Source organism: Argiope bruennichi, chromosome 5 (genome assembly GCF_947563725.1).
Source record: "Argiope bruennichi chromosome 5, qqArgBrue1.1, whole genome shotgun sequence".
NCBI lineage: Eukaryota > Metazoa > Arthropoda > Arachnida > Araneae > Araneidae > Argiope > Argiope bruennichi.
In genome coordinates, this window is record NC_079155.1 from 108,913,145 (window position 1) to 108,934,191 (window position 21,047).

The 21,047-nt window shown below is 30.5% G+C and overlaps 1 protein-coding gene across 1 annotated transcript; it reads right to left on the reverse strand.

Moving 5' to 3' along the window:
* Positions 1–1,816: 1,816 nt before the first annotated feature.
* LOC129968338 (uncharacterized) lies at positions 1,817–17,535 on the reverse strand. The gene is made up of 5 exons (XM_056082195.1): positions 17,411–17,535; positions 8,048–8,117; positions 6,905–6,961; positions 5,273–5,534; positions 1,817–3,307 (listed from the first exon to the last, which is right to left on the reverse strand). Exons 1-5 carry the CDS (start codon positions 17,533–17,535, stop codon positions 2,997–2,999), a joined length of 825 nt encoding a protein of 274 aa, XP_055938170.1. The 3' UTR covers positions 1,817–2,996.
* Between the last annotated feature and the right edge of the window lie 3,512 nt (positions 17,536–21,047).

A 21,047-nucleotide genomic window follows, 5' to 3' on the forward strand; every position in this document is an offset into this window, starting at 1 on the left:
TTGGAAATTAAAAATAAATTAAATATGTTAAATAAGGAATTCATGTAAATGATTACGATATGTACGAAATAATAATTTACATAAATTAGTTGCACTGAAAAAACTGAAAAAAAAAACTAATAAAGGTCTCTCAGATTTGCAACTCATTTAACAGTTTCACGTCCGCATGGATTATAAAAATTCCCTTCTTTATTTAGTCAGAATTCTGAGCTGATTCTCAGAAGATAATTCAGAATCTTGTAATAAATAGATACTAAAGTGTATTATTTTAATATCTATTTATATTATTCTATCTATTAAAAGGATATTTTAAAATTAATAATTTGGTAAATGTTTATCATTTGCCAGATAAATTTTAAAATAAAAAAAGAAAATTTTTCTTTTAAAAATTCCCTTATTCGCGCTTTACAAGTGTTATGTGCCAAGAACTCTGAGAGAAAATTCCGAAAGAAAGATCTTCTAAGAAAAGTGAAGGCCCTCTAAAGAAAGAAAATCCTGATTTCTTCAGGAGTGTTGATTGTTCTCTATATAAAATTATCTCTGGCCTTATTTTTGTGCATGGTAATCTCTTAATATGCTATCGCTATGTATTTATGTATGGTAATAGCTTTCACTATGCTCGGTTATTTAAAGAGGGCTCTCTATTCAAAATACGCCTTTGCAATTAGTTTCCTGTATGCAGTAGCAAAAATAAAACATAAAGAGTTTTTCGATTTTGCTGACGATAGCATTTTTCTCTCTTATCTGCATCTTTTGCGTGATACCAACTTGAGGGACTTTTCTCAGTATATAATTGTAAAATCTCGACCTTTTTCCGAAGCTATAATTTACTGTTATTATCCATTTATAATAGATAGTTATAATAGCTTAGCATAAAAAAAATCATGATTAACGATTTTTTTTTTCTTTCGGATTTCTTTTTTGAATGAAGTCTGCATTTTTCATGCCTATTCATGCCGACGTATAATTTTAGCAGCATTTTATTTATGTGCTGCATTTTTCTGTGCGTTATTTTAATTTTAGCTATAATCCTTGATTCAAGTATATATGAAAGAAATTTGATCAAAGCATGTAGGTACCACTCGAGGTAAAAATCTGGCTTAGTTCCATTAAAACAAGGTAGGATGCCTTACTGAAGGATTTTCAGAAAAAAAATTGCTAATATTCCTATTTCTTGAAAACCAACCGGGTCCCTAAAATAGAAATTTGCTGTTAAAGCGCACAAAATCTACCAGTCTTTGAATAAATTTTGTCAAGAAAAAAGACAGGTGATAGAATACTCAACCACTTGCGGTGGTAAGAAATTCATATGTGCACATGCCAAAAAAGTCAACTGTAGCCTCCAGAGAGGCGTACATAATATCCTATACCTAATAGAAAGCGGAAAAATGTTAATATCTTTTTAATAAATTAATTTTTGACTTAAGACTGTACTCCTGTTAACTGTGGTCCGGAAAGTACTGTCGACGGATTGCGAACATCATTTTTACTTCTGTGACAATTGCCTGCTGATGTATGTAGTATGTCGTTGGCGATTCTGTGATAAAAGCATGGCACGTCTTTTTACAGCAAGTTAATCTTTTTTTTCCTTCGATACGTTTTCCTCGACCATGCCAACCATCATTGATGAGCTATTACTAGAATACTGTAAAGTTAGAACATCTGAGAAATTGTTTAATCAAAACGTTATTTTAAAATCAATGATTTTCTCTGGGTTTTTTCAATGAGTATCTGTGATATGTTGCTTACAAAGATGTTGCGTCTAATGAAAAAATTTATAGAAACACAAATAAAGGAATGAGTTTGTAAATAACTATACAGTATTTATTTACATTCAACTGTACACGAGCGATTTGGTCTCACTGCGAAGGAAAACATCAATGAACAACAAGAAAATGAACAATAAGCTCCAGACCATGAATAGTAAGCTCTAGACAAGTGCGTACAATAAAGAGATGCAACAACCACTTCAGCAGCTTATTCAGTTCTGAAAAAATGATACGATTGCAAGTTTCATTCTGGAAAACGGAAATACCCCAAGAAGCTTCAGTTTTCTAAATAAATCGGATTTCTTGTGTTTTTTTATTTTTTTTTCTTTAAATGACCATTTTCTAAATACTACATTCCTTTTGATTTCGCTTTCTTAAATTTCATATTAAGATTGTCTTAAACTGATTCGAATAAATGGTTGGCTTTTATCCTTTTTTCTTTTATAAGTAAATCCTTTTATATCATTTTACATCTCATCTGCATTAATAAGTTTCATTAGGTTGGCAAACAATAGTTTAGAAGGATTTATTACAAATTGTTGAAGTAAATCCTTCGTATAAGTTGTAATGTCGAAAGGATAAAAGAATCAATGAATTCATACGAATAACAAATCAGGGGTTTTACTCTTATACGAATATAAGAAAAGCTACTTTGAATGGAGACCTGAGAAATTAAGTTTTTCAAGCAAAGTTTCAGAATGACTCAAATGGTCACTAATATTAATTTGTATATTATTTTTTCTAACATTAGGGACATTGTCATTAAAGTTCATAACTTCTTATTATGTAATGAAAGGAAAATGAAATAGCAATGAACTTAGAAGCAAAGGAAAGAATCTAAGTAAATGCAAATTTGAAATGTAATGGAAATGCATCCTTTCAAACCAAGTTGTTTTTTTTGTTCCCAATAAAGCCTAATATTGTCATCCAAATGCTTTGTACTATATTTTCCCTAAATCTTTGAAAGCTAATTTTGTTAATTTAAGTGATTTTAAAAATTAGTTAATCAGCATGTAGGTTCAGAAGATTTTAGCCATACCTCATATATATTTCTCAAATCACATCTGTGGACAGAAAACCCAGAAAAAAATGCACACTTTCTTATAAGCTTATTTACGCTACTGATGAAACTCGCAAGTCATAACATTCTCAAAGAACTAAATAAGCAAAATATGACAAACGTTTTTTCCCCAAAAGGATTCCCCTTACCAAAACCTAAAATGCTGCTTAATAAGGTGGGAGGATGATATTGGGTTGGTAGAAATCATCTGAAAATGTTTCCACAGGGAACAGCACAGTTTGATCGCCAGCGATTGGGAGTGCCTGTGGAATGAGACTTGAACCTCTCAGTGGGAAGTATCTGCCGTTGTCGACTGGAACAACAGTTGGGATGACGGTGGGTTGGAGTGGGACGAGGAAGGGTTGGCCTGGTCGGCTGATGATCCTTCTAGGGTTGAAGGGCTGTCTTACCGTGGGGATTCTTCGAGCAGGTACAGAAGGAATGACGGCAGCGGGTGGAGACTGCAATGACTGGTAACCTGCATTCAAGCATTAAATGTAAACATCTAATAGTGAATAGTAGCACAGTTGGTAGAATAGTAGAACAGAAAAAGAATTGAACGCATTTATCGTTCAAGAGACTTTTGTAATGCCTTAAGGTGATATTAGTGATGAAAACTGGATAAAGAATGGATTTTTGTTTGAATATTTAAACTTCTGCAGGGACGTATAAAATACAGTTAGAAGCTAATTTATCAATTCATTTTAAATGTGGCTTTTGTACCGAGTGAGTCTTACTAAAGCATGAGTATTTTTGCAAACAGCATCAAATATTTTTTAAGTTAATCTTTTTTTAGAAAAAAAAAAGGAGAGATAGTAGTCATGAATTTTAAGCTGCTTTTATTAACTTTCAGTAAGATTTAATAATGAAAAATTGTGCATGAAATAACCATTTTATTTTTATTAAAAGAACTTAGTTCACTTTACAATTCTTGCATATTGTTAATTAAAATTATATCATTGATATGGATATAATTGTAATTTGTAAGTTCATATTCAACACCTCTTGAAAATGCTCTGACTTCGAATTGACCCCTAGTTTTCGAGTTTATTTCAGGCATTACCGTATTTTTTAAATTTTATTTCAGGCACATTATCGAATCCTTTCTGATGATGTGTCTTCGATTCTAGAGCATTCACTAAAATCACTTATCAGTATTTCAGCACATTTTTTTTTTCTTGGTAATATTTCACTATCGTTAGTTTCATTATAAATATCAGGTAAATGCATGTTTATTTCTTCTGATTTTTCTAAATTTCTACAATAACCTTCATCTTCATGGTGTGCACTACTCTTATTCGTTACGGTATTTGTTTCACAACATGTTTTTCCTTTAGTAAGGCAGATGTTCATGCAAAATGTTTGTAAGAATGAAATCCTCAGTACAAGTCAGGACCAAATTGTTGTTGGTCAAAGTCAATCTAAGGGTAAACAATACAGGATAGTTATCTATGATATCACCATAAGTAATAAAATTGTTGCTGAATTCAGTACACTAAAAATTTTTAACGGAATTTATTATATTCAACAGTAACTTTAACTGCATGACGAATATACTGAATATGAATTGTGCAAAATGGCATGAAAAACCAATGGCGAGGTATACTAGTCATTTTACTGGAAAGGTTTAATTCTTTCAAAGATGCTCTTGGAATGTGGGCCTTCATTTGAAGCATTCGGATTGTTATAAAATGTATCAATAAAACGATATATCTAAGGAATTTTGCTAATTAAGGCTAACATAATATTCTTATAAAATATTAATGAGATTCCATGACATTCAAAAAATTTTATATAATATGGAACTTAAACCTCAAAGTGTTATATGAAAAATAAGTTTTCTTATTTGATCATAGAAAGCATTGAAAAATATAATTCTGTAGACATTCATCAAAGTATAAATACTTTTGTTACTGTTTATTTTCTCTTTATTTAAATTCTGATAAACAAATCTTCGATCTTAATGGGTTGCTTTATATTATTGCTAAATAATATTTACAAATCATTCCTTGCTTCTATGTGCAAATTAAGTGCTCTTATATGCATCGACGGCAAAATTATATTCAGAGCTTATTTGTTAGATTGCTGTAATTTGAATTTTTTTTTTTTTGATTTCTTAAGTCTATTGTGAAGGGAAAAGAATTTTCAAGTGCAAAAGAAAAAAAAAATATTTAAAGATTAAATTTCAACTTTTTTTTTTTTTTTTTGTTATTAGCATTTTATTAGGTTTTTAAATAATTTTTTAACCAACATACTAATCGAATTTTAACTATAACATGCCAAATATCCTGGGATAATATTAAAAAAAGCTCAAATGGCAGGAATAGTTACATTTTGCTGGCAAAGTGCCAAGAAGTGCAAATGATGGTTTCTTATTCGTCGTTAGACTCAATGCTATTAGTATCTTATTGTTGAAAGGAAAGTTAACATGGTATATTCTTACCGTCATCTGCGCTAGATTGAATGGTAACATCTGCTGGGTTTTGGTTAGCAGTGCCGGGTTCGTTGGTGGAGATGGACGCTCTGAATCCATTTTCATCGGCTACGTACTGGACGATTCTTTCACTTCCATCTTCATTTTGTACAGTGTAAGATCCTGTTTTTCTGCCATATTCATCTCCCGTCTCTTCGTGGGTGCTTCCACCGTTGATTGCAGGAGCCAAATAACTGAACTGGTAGGGGGTGGAGGCTGACAAGTCATCGTCCTGAAAGAAACGAGAAGGTACTGTTTGCAAAACAACCAGTGAGAAAGTGACTCCGATAAAGATTATTTTCCTCCCCTCACTTAAAAATCGTACAAGGCCATGCACACCACGAGGATTCATATTATCAGTTGCAGAATCCAGTGCATGAGAATTTTGTGCTTCGTAGTCTAATGAGGAAAAACGAATTTGCCTTCTGGACGTCTTTTTGTCGATTGATTAAAATCAAAATTGAACATAATAAGTATAATGTTGGTAACAAGATTACATACTGAATTTCATTTATCTGAATCATTGCATTTACACGGATGGGGATATACAGATCGACACATGATTAATCACTGAACGGATTGTTTAAAAATGTAATATAAATCTACATTTTAGACTCTAAAACTGTGTTCCAAATTTTATGCATCTTGCTTCTTACGTTTTATAGCTATCATATTCTCTTGCATATGGAGAGACAAACTTTGTTGATGGATTCCCTTCAAAATTATGAGAAATCTACAAATTTTGTGTGAAGACTATAAATCAAATTTTATCTATCTAATCCAAAGCATTTTAAAATTATCGGGTCCATAGGGAATTAAGAAGAATAAGATATTCGAAATACCAATTCTGCAGACTTTATTTATTTACTTTAAAAACTCTTTTTGGAATTAAATAGATATTTTTTAATGTTATTATCGAGCCAAGGCGAATGGGACGGGCGATATACAAACAGCCAACCCACTCTCCAAACTTTTGTGCATTATATCTCTAACTTGTAATCCTCTAGTTACAACATTCAAATGATCAACAAATTACCACGGCATTTAGCTAGATTCCTATAGGGTTGCCAAATTCAAGTAACTAAATAAAAACTGAGTGCAGATATAAATAAATTCAAATCAAAATTTCTGGCTAAAGTTTGGCAAAGTTTACCTCAAGTATTTAAGTTTTTGCATAGAAAAATGTGTTTAATTAGATACATTTCACATGTACATAGATATTAAATTTTACGCAATATATTTCTGCCACTGAATCGGAGAAAGTAATGCTTTTGTGATTAAGAATTATTCTTATCATTTAATTGTTTCTATATCAATTCTATTTAGGCGTAATTAAATATATGTAATAAATAATTGATTCACTTAACCCTAATTCTGCTACGATAATCAAGATGCAAATTAAAAATGCCTCGAAATAAAAAAAGAAGCTATGGAAATATTTAAAGAAATTTAAATCAAAATACTTATTATTTAAGAAAATTAAAATTGCTGCCTTTATAATGAAATTTATTGTTCAGAAGTTTATGAAAGAATAATAATAAGAAGAATTAAATAAGAATTTTATTCGGAATTTATTGAAAAAACTAATAAAAGGATACTCACTGTTAACAATACAGCTTGGGAGTTTACTAGGGCTGCTAAAGCAAGGATAACGGCGAGCTATAAAGAATGGAGTAAATATTTTAGATATTTTAACTTGCTTAACTTCTCTTTTATAATCAAATAAAATGAATGAAATTTAGTTTTATGGTTACATTATATGCTGATTTCAGGCTTTCAATTTTACAGAAGGTAACACGGTTAATATTATGGAACCAGTTTCAGCACTATCATATATTTCAAAGTTAATATTAAATGAAATCGGAACAGCTTTCAACTGTGATATGGCCTTATAAACGTTATGCACACTTGGACGACTGCTTTAACATACGATTTTATGATTATAAGAAAAAATAAAATTCGAAAAATTTTCATTAATAAAATTATGAATATAAAAATTATAATGAAATGATTGCGATTTTTCAAATAACAAATGATATTTAAGAATTTTTTTTTCTAATTTTTAAATTAATAAAACTATAAAATCAAGGATTTCTAGATTTATATGCTTGTTATTGCACTCAAATATGACATTAAACGCAGGATTCTTTTTTTTTTTTTTTTTTTTTTTTTTTTTAGCAGCTATAACCCAGACAACAAAATTAAAAATTTTAAATATTCAGTTTTTAGTTTTTGCTAATATTCCTTTTGGATACAGACTTTTTTTCTTTTTTTCTATCTTTCTCTGTCTTAGTTAATTCGAAAAATAAAAAAAGCTGATTTTTGTTGTTGTTTATTATTACATTGAAAAATGATATTGAAATGCTAGATCTGATTAATGCCTCATTGCGTTTATTCATTGTTCTAAATGAATTTTATTCATATTTTAGAATTCTTTTTTACATTTAATTAAAAAAAGTGTTTGAATTTTTTTTTTATTATTTTATGCATTTTTTTTTTCATTTAATTTTAATTTTTTTCTTATTTTTTCTATTATAATATGCAATAGCAATACTATAAAAATACACTCAATTTTGATACTATATAAATGCTTATAATTAGCATTATCTACAAGAACATTATCTTTATACTAATTCTTTGAAGAATTTTTAATGTGTAAATGCTTATTTACATTTAGCTTTAAGATCAAGTAATGCTACTGTATATTCTTTGAAGGATTCGTAATACATAAGTATAAGAAATTACCTGAAACATTGTTTTTGACACAAGATTCACTTTAACACCAAAACCTTTAGTTGATATTTGTTCCAAAGCACTGGAGTGAGTATGACCATCTCCATTAAGTCAGACCCTTTTATACTCCTCTTGAGAAAACCGGAAGCGGCCCAGCATCACGTCATACCTTAAGGGAAGTAGGCAGGATGAGCTATAGGATGAGGGATGGGAGGCACGAAGAAAAACCAAACAAAAACAGCAATAAAAAACTGTAACAAAATTTCCCTTTCTAATGTTCAAAAAAACAAGTTTATCTCGCCATCTTGAGTGTGACATCTCAGCATTTAGGCAGTGACACAGTTAGTGTCACTCGAGGGAGACTTCCCGCTTTTGTTTCGTCGTCGTGCATAATTCATGGTTAAACCGCGGAAGATGGCTGTTGTCGCCGGGAGGGGACATAACATTGAAAAGTGCTTCTTACGTTAAGTAGACCACTTTGCCATTTTGGTATATGTAGATGTTAGGGATTATGTAGCGATTGTGCAATGGTCGGTTAAACTGGGTGTTAACAAGTGGATAGAAAACACTCAGTTGGCAGACTTGTTTGTGGAGATTGCGTAAAATGAAATGCTCATTTTAATAGCAATGATATCCAATACTTCCTACCAAATAAGTTAAAGATAAAAATAAAACTAAAGTGTATCTTTTTTAATGTGTTCAAATTTATACGAAATAATAACAAATTCCAAAAATGAGGTTCAATATTTCTTATTTATCGTATGGTATATACAAATCTTTAAGTTATGCGGCTGTTATTTTAGTGAAATGAATTTGAAGTTACATAAAGGCTATTTTACGAGGATTGAAAGTTCAATATAGGGAACACTATAATTGCATCTATATATCACAGGTAGTAGCTTGTAATGTCTTTAGTCTTTATTTTGTACATTTTATTTCCGGAGACGTGGAACAAGTGAAATATTTGAGCCAGTACCAGTTCTGATAGTATCTCGGATAGGACGATTTATTAGTAAAAATATTTGGAGCAATTTGATACCAATCCTTGACAAAATTTTTTGTTCACTGGGAGGGGAATTTACTACTCCCAGATATGGACAAATAAATGTTGATCTAATTGGGCGCTGATTATTTCATCCAGATGCTTCATAAACGCTGATGATTGCATCAAAGTTGATATCTGTGTTATATGAAATATATTATTGCTATTATTATATTCTCGAGACCTTCTTTTATTATAGAATAGACCTCCTTATTTTGCACTGCGTTCAGATACCGAAAAAGTTACTTCGGTGAGTAACCCTTTCTCAAAACTTAGCATTCCATTTCGCTCATTGCGCATAATATTGTGTACTATGTGCATAATATTTAAGTTTTATATGCAATAAATTCGTAAAGTAAGAAATCAATAAAATCACACCATCAATTCAAAACTATTTGAGGGCTGTTTTGCGACAGTCCTTATTTTGAATCAAGGTCACTCCCATCTCGAAGCATAACAACCTGTTGAATATTTAATGGAATACATATTAGCTGCGTTTTACTGAAATTAACATACAACAAAATTTTAAAGAATTAATTTAAGAGGCACTACGCCTTATTTAAGGAGGTGGGGCGTTTCTTAATCTCTCTCTCTCTCTCTCTTTAATATAGTATAGTATAATTGAAAATCCGTTTTATGTTTGAATCGCTTGCAATTCCATCTCCATAGAGGAAACCTTTTTCACTCGAAATTTTTCTCGCATATTTCTTAGTAATTGAAAAGATGTTTTTTATGGCACTTGCCATGGTCAAACCCGTTGTTACGAAGACAGCGATTTAAGCCGGTGGGAGAGAGTCTCTTGTATTTTTAATAGCGCCAACTAGTGCCAAGAGTACGACTTTGCTACTCACGCATCACTCACTCGCTTGCACAACCCCTTTTTACAGGAGGGCACATTCAAACATCTCACAGATAGAACAACGGAAGAACAACCATGCCCAAACCAGGACTCGAACCCAGGACGTCCAGATCACGGGGAAGACGTGCTACCCCTATGCCAGGACGCCGGCATTGAAAAGATTAACAGCGTTATTAAAAAGTTTTTACTTCCCACTAAAAATAGCAAAATGAGAGTTAAAATATTTAAGGTTTTTGAGCCATGACTTCTGAACCAATCACCACACAAAAATTATTCTTACACCATATAGAAATTCAAAAATTTAATTTTATAATGACACCAATTTCAATGTCAAACCTTTTTTTTTTTCAGATGTTTAATCATTTTTTAAAAATGTATAATCTAAACACAATTTTTATCAATTAGTTTCTTTTTTATCGGAATATTAAACCTATTTCACTTTTTAATCATATATCATTCACTCGCTTCGGCCAATATGAATGTTTATTTTCGTTCTATAGAAATTTTTATTTTTAGTACGAAAAATAAAAGTGAAGATTTTAATATGACATATTCAATATATATAACATATTTCATAATGTTGTAGAAAAATAATATTCAATATTCGTGCTGAAGGCTCAACATAATTTAGACAATGACTTTTAAAAGAGTTTAAAGATCACTATAGTCATAGTATAATAATTTGAAAGTCAAAGTATAATAATTTCAAGAGTTTTTTAATACACTATTCTATTTAAGATCCCATATATTTTTTGGAAAACTAGTAACATTAACTCACAGCAAATATCTTTTATAATGGAATTCAATGTAATTCCACAAGGAAGATTCATTCATTAAATTTTATTATTCCTTTTAACATTTCGTGTTTGCAAGTGATATGATTTATATTTGGAAAAATCTATCTTTTAAAATTATAAAATATTTCTAACATAATCACGATCCTAGGAATTTCGGTATTAAATAAAAATAAAATTTATTACTTACTTATAAATAAATTATAATTTTTATGCAGCTTATGTTGCATTCATAATATAAGTTTCTATTTTTGATAGAAAAATAGTCTTTTGAAGCAGCAATTGAAATCATTTACTTCTGTTCATCTGTGGGACTTAATTCGTGATTTCGTGACAGAATAAAAAATATGCCGCATTAATTTAATTTTGAAATCCAAAGTGCCTCCCCATACCATGTAAAAAAAACATTGGTTCACATCGCGTTGTATGATGCAGATATTCATACGTCGAGATGTCATGCTGTTTACACGATTAAGTCGTCATGTGATTTGGTCTTCAAGGCAATGAAAAAAAATTACATCGTTATAAAATTTCAATTTTTTTACTTTTTTATATGCATAGTATATAGAAAGTAGATATAGTAATCGTCAAAAAATTTAAACTCGAGATTTTGACGAATCTCCACGTTTTAGACCTACCAGAGTTCCAAAAACACAATTTTCGAAAATATTGTAGCGGATTGGGATGAGCTACAATAGAACCTGGGACCTTGTAGTTCGTAGCCGAGTAACATGACCACAATACAAAAGCAATTGCTCGTGTAGCGCAGCTGTTAACTGGCTAATAAGCTTTCACTACAATATCCATCTGTCTGTCTGTGACGAAGATAACTCAAAAACGCTTTGAACTTGGTGGTTGAAATTTGGTATACGGTCTTTATACCTAATTTGAAGATTTCTATTCAATTTTGAGTAAAATATGTCCAGAGGAAGTCCATCTGTCCGGCTGTTTGAATACATGTTAACTTGATAGTTACAAAACTAAGAGAGCTAAACAGATAAAATTCGATACACAGAATTAACATCTGTAGTGTAGACATCTGTCAAAGTTTGAGTGAAAACCAACAATGGATTGATTGTCTGTTCGGTCTGTACTTTCAGAAACATGAAAATGTGATTATTCAAAAACTCAAGGACTCAAATATACCAAATTAGATAGAAATTTTGCGATTACAAGTGTAATTTTGTTTAATAAACACTAGGGCTATTTTGGGACGGACCTCATCATTTTGAACCGTGGTCAGATGACGAGGACGACGCTTGAGCTGGCACCCCCCTCTTCACACCACGCCACACCAGCGGGAGGACGTTTGGCCTTGACGGATTAAAACGTGCAATAGATCCTCTTACATGACGGTTCTTCGGTGGAATCGGGACACGAACCTGAAATCCTATGGCTCACGAGCCGAGACCTTACTACCAGGTCACCGCGGCCATCGATTGAGAAAAAGTGTCTGCAGCAGATATGCGAATTTCGGATTATATTAATCGCATACCAGGAATGAATCGCCAAAACCCTCGCCAAGGTTGGCACGATATTCAGTAAAAATACTAAATTCATGCCAAAAGTTAATATATCTTAACTGTTGCAAGCCAACACCATGCAGGGCGTTGTCTGGTATAACAAGTCTAGTATTAGATTAGAAAGTATACAAGAAAGTTGGGGGAAATCATTCCCGCTGGCTTTATAACTGCCATTTCTACTATCACTTGCGTGAATTTTGATGAAAAGAGATATCTGTGAAAGTGCCTATGTATGATTGTTGAAAGAAATGAAATTTTTCGTTGGCTTTGTTCTAAATTTTATCTTAAAAATTCTAATAAATGATATTAACTCGTAGACTATCAATGGGATGCATATTTCCTCTGGAATAATGTATAATAGATAATGGTATTTTAAAATAATGCTGAATAAAAAAAATAGTCTGAAGGTAAAAAAAAAAAATAGATAATTTTAAATTAAGTGCTTTTTTTTGGTGATCTATCTTGGTTTGCAGGGATTCAAGTAGGAGCTGCAGGAATGATCGAAGAAACTGAAGATTGCAGTTTCAGCAAACCTGAATTTTAAATGTCATTTTCTTTCACTTGAATAGCACAACTTGTATGTTAATCTTCTGTACTAATAATACAGAATTCTGTGTGTGTTGGAGCTCTACTGGCCAGATCGTTTTATCTATAGCTACCTGACTTAGTACATGTGTGTTTCTGAAAGCGGAAATGTGTAATTCTATTAAAAATTAAGCAAAATGTTGGCGCTTTCCTGCGATGATTTCCGATAATATTGCAGCACAAAATTTTTTGCGTCAGATTAAATTAAAAAAAATTTCAATAGTACCACTTTTTTAGTCTATAATTTTTTTATACAACTTTTTTAGTCGTATAATTTTTTCGACTTCTTTTTTAGTCGTATAATTTTTTAAGTAGTATATTTTTCAATTTTTTAAGTATTTAAAAAAAATATTTTTAGGCATATTATACAATAATATATTTTATTGTTGAAGTGAAACTCAAATCGTTTTCATCGTTGATACTAGCAACACTGAAAACGATTATCCTGACTCTTTTTTTTTCTTTTGTTGATGATCAAGATATGAAGATTTGTCTTATTTCCGCTATTTACATCTTCAGTGTAAGATATGCTTTTAATAAAAATGTTGAATTTTTCTTGTTCTTCCATTTAAGGTTTAACTTTAGAACTAAGCAATTATGAGATTTTTTACAAAAAGTATCCATTTTATAAATACTGTTTCTGTTTACAGTAATATAACTTGCTGCATAACGACCCAGATATAAAATCAAGGAAATGGCGTAAGGTTTCTAATATAATACAAACTATTTGTCAGTCAAAATGTGAAGTTGAAAAATATTTTATAAAGAAGTCAATATTTAATTGAACTTTTTAGCAATTTTTAATCTTTGCGCACCAGTTGCTTAGTTAAGGTAGGTAGTTTTAAATATGTTTTTGATTGAAGTAGTTTATCTTCAATAATAGTAATTTTATGAGAACATATTAAGTGAAGTTATCGCACACGGTACTGTAACAGTGAAGTCCATTGATTGAGCTATAAATATTTTCATCGATATTGATAATTATAAGGAATAATTATAATAAGAAAAACTAAACATTAGTTGTTTGTTTTGAAAATTTTTTGAAAAAATGAATTTTTGGAGTTTTTGTATAAAAGTGACTTTAGGAAGTCAGTTTATCAAATCAATTTAAGCCTTTTTTTTTTACATTATTAAATTTCATCAAAACAAACAATTTCCAACCTTCAAGACAATTTTGTTGTTGTTGTTCCTTATGGCACTTGCCATGGACAAGCCTGCTGTTACGAAGACATCGATTTAAGCCGGAGGGGGAGCGTCTCTTGCTTTCTAGTAGCGCCAACTAGGGCCAAGAGTACGACTTAACTACTCACGCATCACTCATTAGCTTGCACAACCCCTTTTTACAGGGAAGGGAGGCACATTCACACATCTCACAGATAGAACAACCATGCACAAACCAGGACTCGAACCCGGGACGCCCAGATCATGGGGAAGTCGCGCTACCCCTATGCCAGGACGCCGGCAAGACAATTTTGTATTTCGCAGCAATCAGATATAGTTCACTTAATTGTGACGTTCCTGTTTTAAGAAATCATTTTTGAAAAGAAAGACCCTCATTCGACGCGTTCAAATCTAAAATGTATCTATAAAGCGATATATGTATCTTAAGGATCGTATCCTAATTATTGAAAATACTCATGTAAGTTTCTAAATAAATCTAAGTCATAAGAAATTTGGCCTTTAACGCTGTTGTCATATATCAAAAGGTCGGAACTATATGTGACGAAAGAAAGTTTTTTTCCTATTTGTTAATAAAAAGAGTATTGAATAATATAACATGATAAAATTTTATTAGCGTATAAATACTTCTATGAACTTTTTCTTCTTATATAAATGTTTCGATTCTGATGGAAAAAAAATGTTCTAAATCAATTGTTTATTATTATTGCTAATTAATACTTTTGCAAATTATCGTTTTTACTTTCTAATAAATATAAGCTTCATATCATTGTTAATATTTAAAAATGATTTTAAGTATTTTTAATTAGTATAATTTTTAGATTTTTCTGAATATGGGATCAAAAAAAGTTTTGGAGAAATGTTTGTGCTCTGATAGATAGAAATATTATTAAATTTATATTTCTAATAAATCCATTTCCAATTTATACATATTTTTAAAAAATAAACATAATATTACATAGCATAAAGCTATAATAATTTAATTTCAAATTTTCATTTGTTTATTTTTTAAGAAAATCAATATCGAAATATTTGTTCTACGAATAAATCGTAAATTTTCGCTTCTTTCGCTTTTCATTGCAGTATCTTAAGGTAAGTTTTACTTTCTTCTGGCTTAGTGGCGTAGCAAGGGTGGGTAGGCAAAACATTTCACAAATAATCATTATCGGCGATTTGGAAAGGATGAATAGCATCCGAGGTATGTTATCATATTTCTCCTCTGTCACCATATTTATCTAAAAAATGATCCAAAAGGACTAATATTTTATCTCCTTGACGTCTCCAAAGAACGGCATCCTGGTCATCTATAACCTCCTCTTATTACCCTCCGTTCCTTATGCCGTTGTTCAGGCTATGCCATTAAAATTTTCAACAATTTATGACGCATTTTCTTTAAACATTTTTACATTTTCGTATACATAGTATAGAGAAAGTATAGTAATCGTCAAAAAAATTTGAACTCGAGATTTTGTCGAATCTTCACGCGTTAGACTACCCTGAGGTCGAAAAACATTTTTAGAAATTGTCCGTCTGTCTGTGACAAAGATAACTCGAAAACGCTTTACGACAGATTGTTGAAATTTAGTATACGGTCTTGATGCCAAATTAGTATATTTTTTTAATCAAATTTTGAATAAAATCTGTTAAGAGAAAGTACGGTTGTTCGAATATAAATTCTCTAAATAATTGCAAAATGAAGAAGACTTGTTAGATAAAATTCGGTACAAAGATTTAACATCTATAATGTAGGCAGCTGTTAAAGTTTGATTCAAATCCAACAGCATTTTGACTGTCTGTCGGTCTGTATCTTCAGAAACACGTAAACGCGATCATTCAAAAACGCAGTGACTTACATCAAATTTGGTATGGGATTCTGTTATTACTAGTGCTGTTTTGTATCAAATTTAGTATCAGTCGGTTGAGAAAAATGCTTCTAAAACACGAATACGATTTTTGGCATGCGAAAGATTAATCGCCAAATAACGCACGCACAGGAATCGCCAAATATTCAGTAAAAATGCAAAATTCACGCCAAAAGTTAACATTTCTTAACTATTATCCGCCAGTGCCATACAAGGCGTGCTCTGGCGTCACAAATTTATTAGTGAGCAGGCGAAAATGTTTTAAGATGATTACTCCCACTGGTTATTAATTAGAGCTACATTTTCTCAGCGTGGAATTTTAAAATAGATTTCGAAACAAGAACCAGAAAACGAACGATTTATAACTCTCATTTTGCAATTCCTGAAATTGAAATCCATCAATTACTAACCAAATTTCACAAGCTCTGAAACATCACTGGTAGGCTAAAACAAAGATGGATTATGCACCCAAAGTGTGAATGTTCGTATTTCTTTCACGTCTTCGTCCGGTATTCCTCCCACGAACATGTCATGTGGGTCAAACGTGTTTCTCACCTTTCCGGAAAGGGAAAGTTGTTGCAGGTGTAGCGGCGCTGGAGAAATCTGCGGAAGTAACAAAATTCTGAAACGTGAGCATATTTTTTATCTTTACTTCCTAATCTAAATTTATTAAATACTTGTTTTGGGGACGGAAGAATGGAATATTATAAGCTTAGAGAACAATGCAAGGATTTCCATAGAATTTTCGTTCTTTAATTGGCAACGCCAACAACGAAGACGATTAGCATGATATACTAATTTCGTTTTCAGTGAAATTGAATTAAGTTTTATTTAACTAAACAAAAAAATACAATAAAATAATTAAGAAATTAAAGACAGAAGTGGATTTATTGCATTATTTTACTTCCGAAGATAATTATATTCAAAGAATAATTTTCATAAGGGATATTAAGAAGATTATTAAAATACAATCGTAACGAAATTGTACTATAAGATTTTTAAATCGTATTACATATAATTTATTACATAAATCGGATTTGCATATCCATTAAGGATGAATAACATTGAATTAGAAATGATTGAACAGTTTTATCTGAATAAACTGAAAGAGGTTTCAGACCTTTTGTGATGGAGATCCTGATCTTTTCCCCCCTTCGTTATCATTAAAAAATATGCTCGATTACATAATGTCATCATTCAGCTTCAAATTTCTCTACTAGTTTTAAAATATATATTAATACTTCCATTTAATATATCAATAACTGTTAATCAGTAATCAATATTTAGCTTCGCCTTTAGTAACAAATACTATATAATTTTGGCATTTTTGAGAAAAATTATTTGAATCGATAACAATTCAACAAAATAAAGAACACTTAAAACTTGTTTTCAAGTCAATATTACCATTATATTGCCTATAATTCGTCGGAGTGACTTCAGCCTGCCTTAGTAAGGGGAGTAATTTGAATGACAATTATCACGACTGCGTGGAACTGGGAACTAAGATTCAGTTCTAATGACCATGGCCTACCATATTACAATCCCTGCAGTTGGAGGATTGGTAGCCTTGGCTTTGGAATGGGGGTAACTAGGCTTGACAGCTATAACGTACATATCCAGGAAGCAAGAACCATACTGGAGACTTTTGATCGTCATATTTGAGGCTCCTTGAGAGGGAGTTAATTTTATATAATTATTAATATTTAAATAATATTATCAGTTTCAAAATATTTTGACATTTTAGATTTGAGAATTATAATACAAAATGTTGGGTAAAATAATTGATAAAAATACGAGAAAAGTGCTATATTTTTTCATTTCAGTTTTACAGTTTCCACTTTAATAAAAATTAATTGATAACAATGTAATTCATAAAAATAAATATGAATATGTATAGTTTTTTTTGTTAATTTATATTCAATGGAAATGAATAAAAGAATAAATTTATTTAGTTCTCAAAAGTAGGGAATCCAATCTTGTATTATCATTTGATAAAATTTTAAAATTGTGATGACTGCTTAAAAACAAATCTTCTTGTGTCTCAGAAGGGGAAACTGAACTGAGTATACCAGCATCAGATATGAAGTAACTCAGGTTCATTAATTTAAATGTAACCTGACGTTGATTTAGACTTCAAGATTCCGTAAGTAATTGTATTGGGATTCAAGTTCACTAAACTCCATGGTTTATCTAACGACAGTGGTTTCCCCAAATCTTTCTCGCATGTCCTCTAATAAAGGTATCATCCCAGAGAATGTCTTGCATGACATGTGTCTACAATAGTAACGAAATATTAACTTTTTCATGAATTTAATTTTTTTACTGAATCTAGCGTGTGATCTTTGGCGAATATTTTTTGTCTATTAACCCATAGTTTGCTATTAAAAGTATCCAAAAACTGAATGTGTGTTCGACGCGTTTTTTTCAACCGACTAACCGAAATTTGACATAAAACTGGACTTGTCAAATCACAAAATCCCGTACCAAATTTGATATATTCAAATCACTGCGTTTTCGAGTTATCGTGTTTACATGTTCTGAAAGCACAGACCGACAGACGGTCAATGGCTTGTTGGATTGGCTCAAAACCTGATAGGAGTCTATACTATAGATGTTAAATCTGTGTACCGAATCTGTGTTAAATCTGTGTTCTTTTTGTACTTATCGTGTTAATTTATATTGGTACAACCGGACAAACAGCCTCCCTCGGAATGGAATTTGCTCAAAATCTGACAGAAATCTACAAATTTGGTGTAAAAATCGTATACTAAATTCTATCCGAATAGTTCATAGTGTTTTTGAATTATCTTTGTCACAGATGGGAGACATTTTACAAAATATTCATCCAACTCAAGGAGGTCTAAAATGTGGAGATTCGTCGAAATCTCAAGTTCGAATTTTTTTGACGATTAAAATATTTTCTCTATATTTCATATAGGAGAAAGTGAAAAAGATCTTTACATTGCTTCAAAACGAGACGAACAAAGTAACCAGATATTTATTTGTAATAGATATTTCTTCATAAGTATTCACTAAAATACTTAAGAAATATTATGACTTCAACAAGAAAGAGCCAAAAATTTTATATTAATCATAATTTTTAAAAAAATTAAAATTTTATAAATTTTTGAAATTTAAATTATTATATTATATCTCTTATTGCTCAACCTAAGATTAAAGTTTGAAAATCTTTTAGCTCAGACTTTTCTAGAAAATATCAGAAAGGCTAAAAGCACTTTTTGAAACTGAAAAATGAACATTTGTATGATGGAATAATATATAATTAAATGAATTAATTTATTAGGTTTTACGTCTGTTATAAATGCTATTAAACTCTGGAAAATTCTTTAGTAGTTATATTTTCACCAAGATGATACATCTTTTTATTTTAATACCCATGTATTTTACGTAATTAAACAGAATTAAATTTCTCAATTGATATATTTTTATATATGAAATTTCTTCTGTGTATTTTTTTTTCTTTTCTGTAATTCAAATTTAATGATATAGTTTTTGAATTGGTTTATTTTTCATTTCTTATCCGTTGCTATTTCTTTCAGTAAATAATATTGTAATTATTTTTCTCAATTTATTATTGAATTCATTTAGGGTTTCAAAATTTAAATCTGATTTTTGTAACTTTTTTTTTTTTTCAATTTTGGATCAACTTTTCCAGATGTTTCAAAATTGACACTTTAAATTTTCTGGCTTATGGGAAAATAATGTCTTTTCATGATTTCATTACAATAAAAGCAGGTGTTATTTCATTAGCACTGACGAAAGTTTATAGTTATAAAAATGTGCTTTCATATAAATAACTCTTAATATTTTTCATTGTTTTGTAAATTACAATTTTCTGAATTCAAATTGGAGTTTAAAATTCAATGACTATGTTTTAAACTTTTAGGTGGGTTTTTTTCTGTAAATGATTTTATCATTTTGAAGATGATAAAGCAGTCTGTATAGTATAAATAACTTGCAAAATTCCATTCTACAATCCCAAACACTGGTGTGATTTCGTAAGTTCATTTCACACGAGAGCGTATGATCCCTGGATAAATCATCAATAGTTGAATTCTGAATCTTTCTATTTCTTGAGAAAGTTCTAAAATTCTGTTACATTGTACATTCAATATAAGAAAATCCACGACAAATTCCCCAGCTTTAATCACAGCACCGATTTCGGTAATCTGTACTTCAATTGAAAGCTTATGAGTCCCTTAATATGACATCAATGGATATCTTGCTTATTATACACTCTTATTTCTCATTGTCAAATGGCAGCAATCAGATGTAAACAAACTGTCGTATGAATTTCAGACTATTTCATTGAATGTTTTCACAACTGCAATACTTAACTGTGGTAGTTAAGAGAGATGCAAAATATTACTAGAAATGTTTGGAAAATGTTCGTCATATTACCAAAAAGTCAATTCAGTCAGAGGAAAGAAGCTATAAAAGCAATTAAGAAATAGGCTTCAAACAGTTTAATGCAGCACAAATAGGCTTTACTTTCATCAAGTCGCTATGACTCGCCTAAATAGATACTCATGTCTTCCAAAACAATTCTTACAAAAATTGTCTTTGTATAATGTTAATTTTTAAAAAAATATCTTTTTGATGATATCACTTTCACTTCCATGCAATTTTTCCCTTAAATTTAATAATATTTTTTAATTCAGTTTGATACACATTTGATTCGTTACAATGTTTTTAAATGCTATGACGGAATTTAAACTCATCCATTAAAACGTTCAACTGCGAGCTTTTAATAATTAATTATTTATTTATTAGCAGAAATTTCAGGTTTTGTTCCCCCAGTAGTAGAAAGTCCGCTTTTATTTCGCAGAATATACACTTTTTAATTTTCAGTAAATTGATTTATTTGAATTCACGTTTTTCAGTCATCAAATAATCTGGTAATTTTTTTATTATAAAGAAATATATATACAGGGTGTCCCAAAAAAATGTATACACATTTTAGCAGCTGATAACTAAGTTATTTCTTCTTTCTTTACGGACTGAACCCATTGAACCGAGTGATGGCAGACAGACTTGAATTTGAAGAAAGGAAATTTATTCTAAAATGCTACTGGAAGTATGAAAATGCAGTAGAAGTGCAAAGACAATTTAAGAGGGAGTTTAACAAAGAACCACCTACACGAGTT

Coding starts and splice junctions, on each gene's coding strand:
- LOC129968338 (XM_056082195.1), bottom strand. CDS start 17,535: ATGACGATCAAAAGTCTCCAGTATGGTTCTTGCTTCCTGGATATGTAC. Junction 8,118..17,410: donor ACTGCAGGGATTGTAATATG/GTAGGCCATGGT, acceptor TACTCACTCCAG/TGCTTTGGAACAAATATCAA. Junction 3,308..5,272: donor TCAATCTAGCGCAGATGACG/GTAAGAATATAC, acceptor GCTTGAATGCAG/GTTACCAGTCATTGCAGTCT.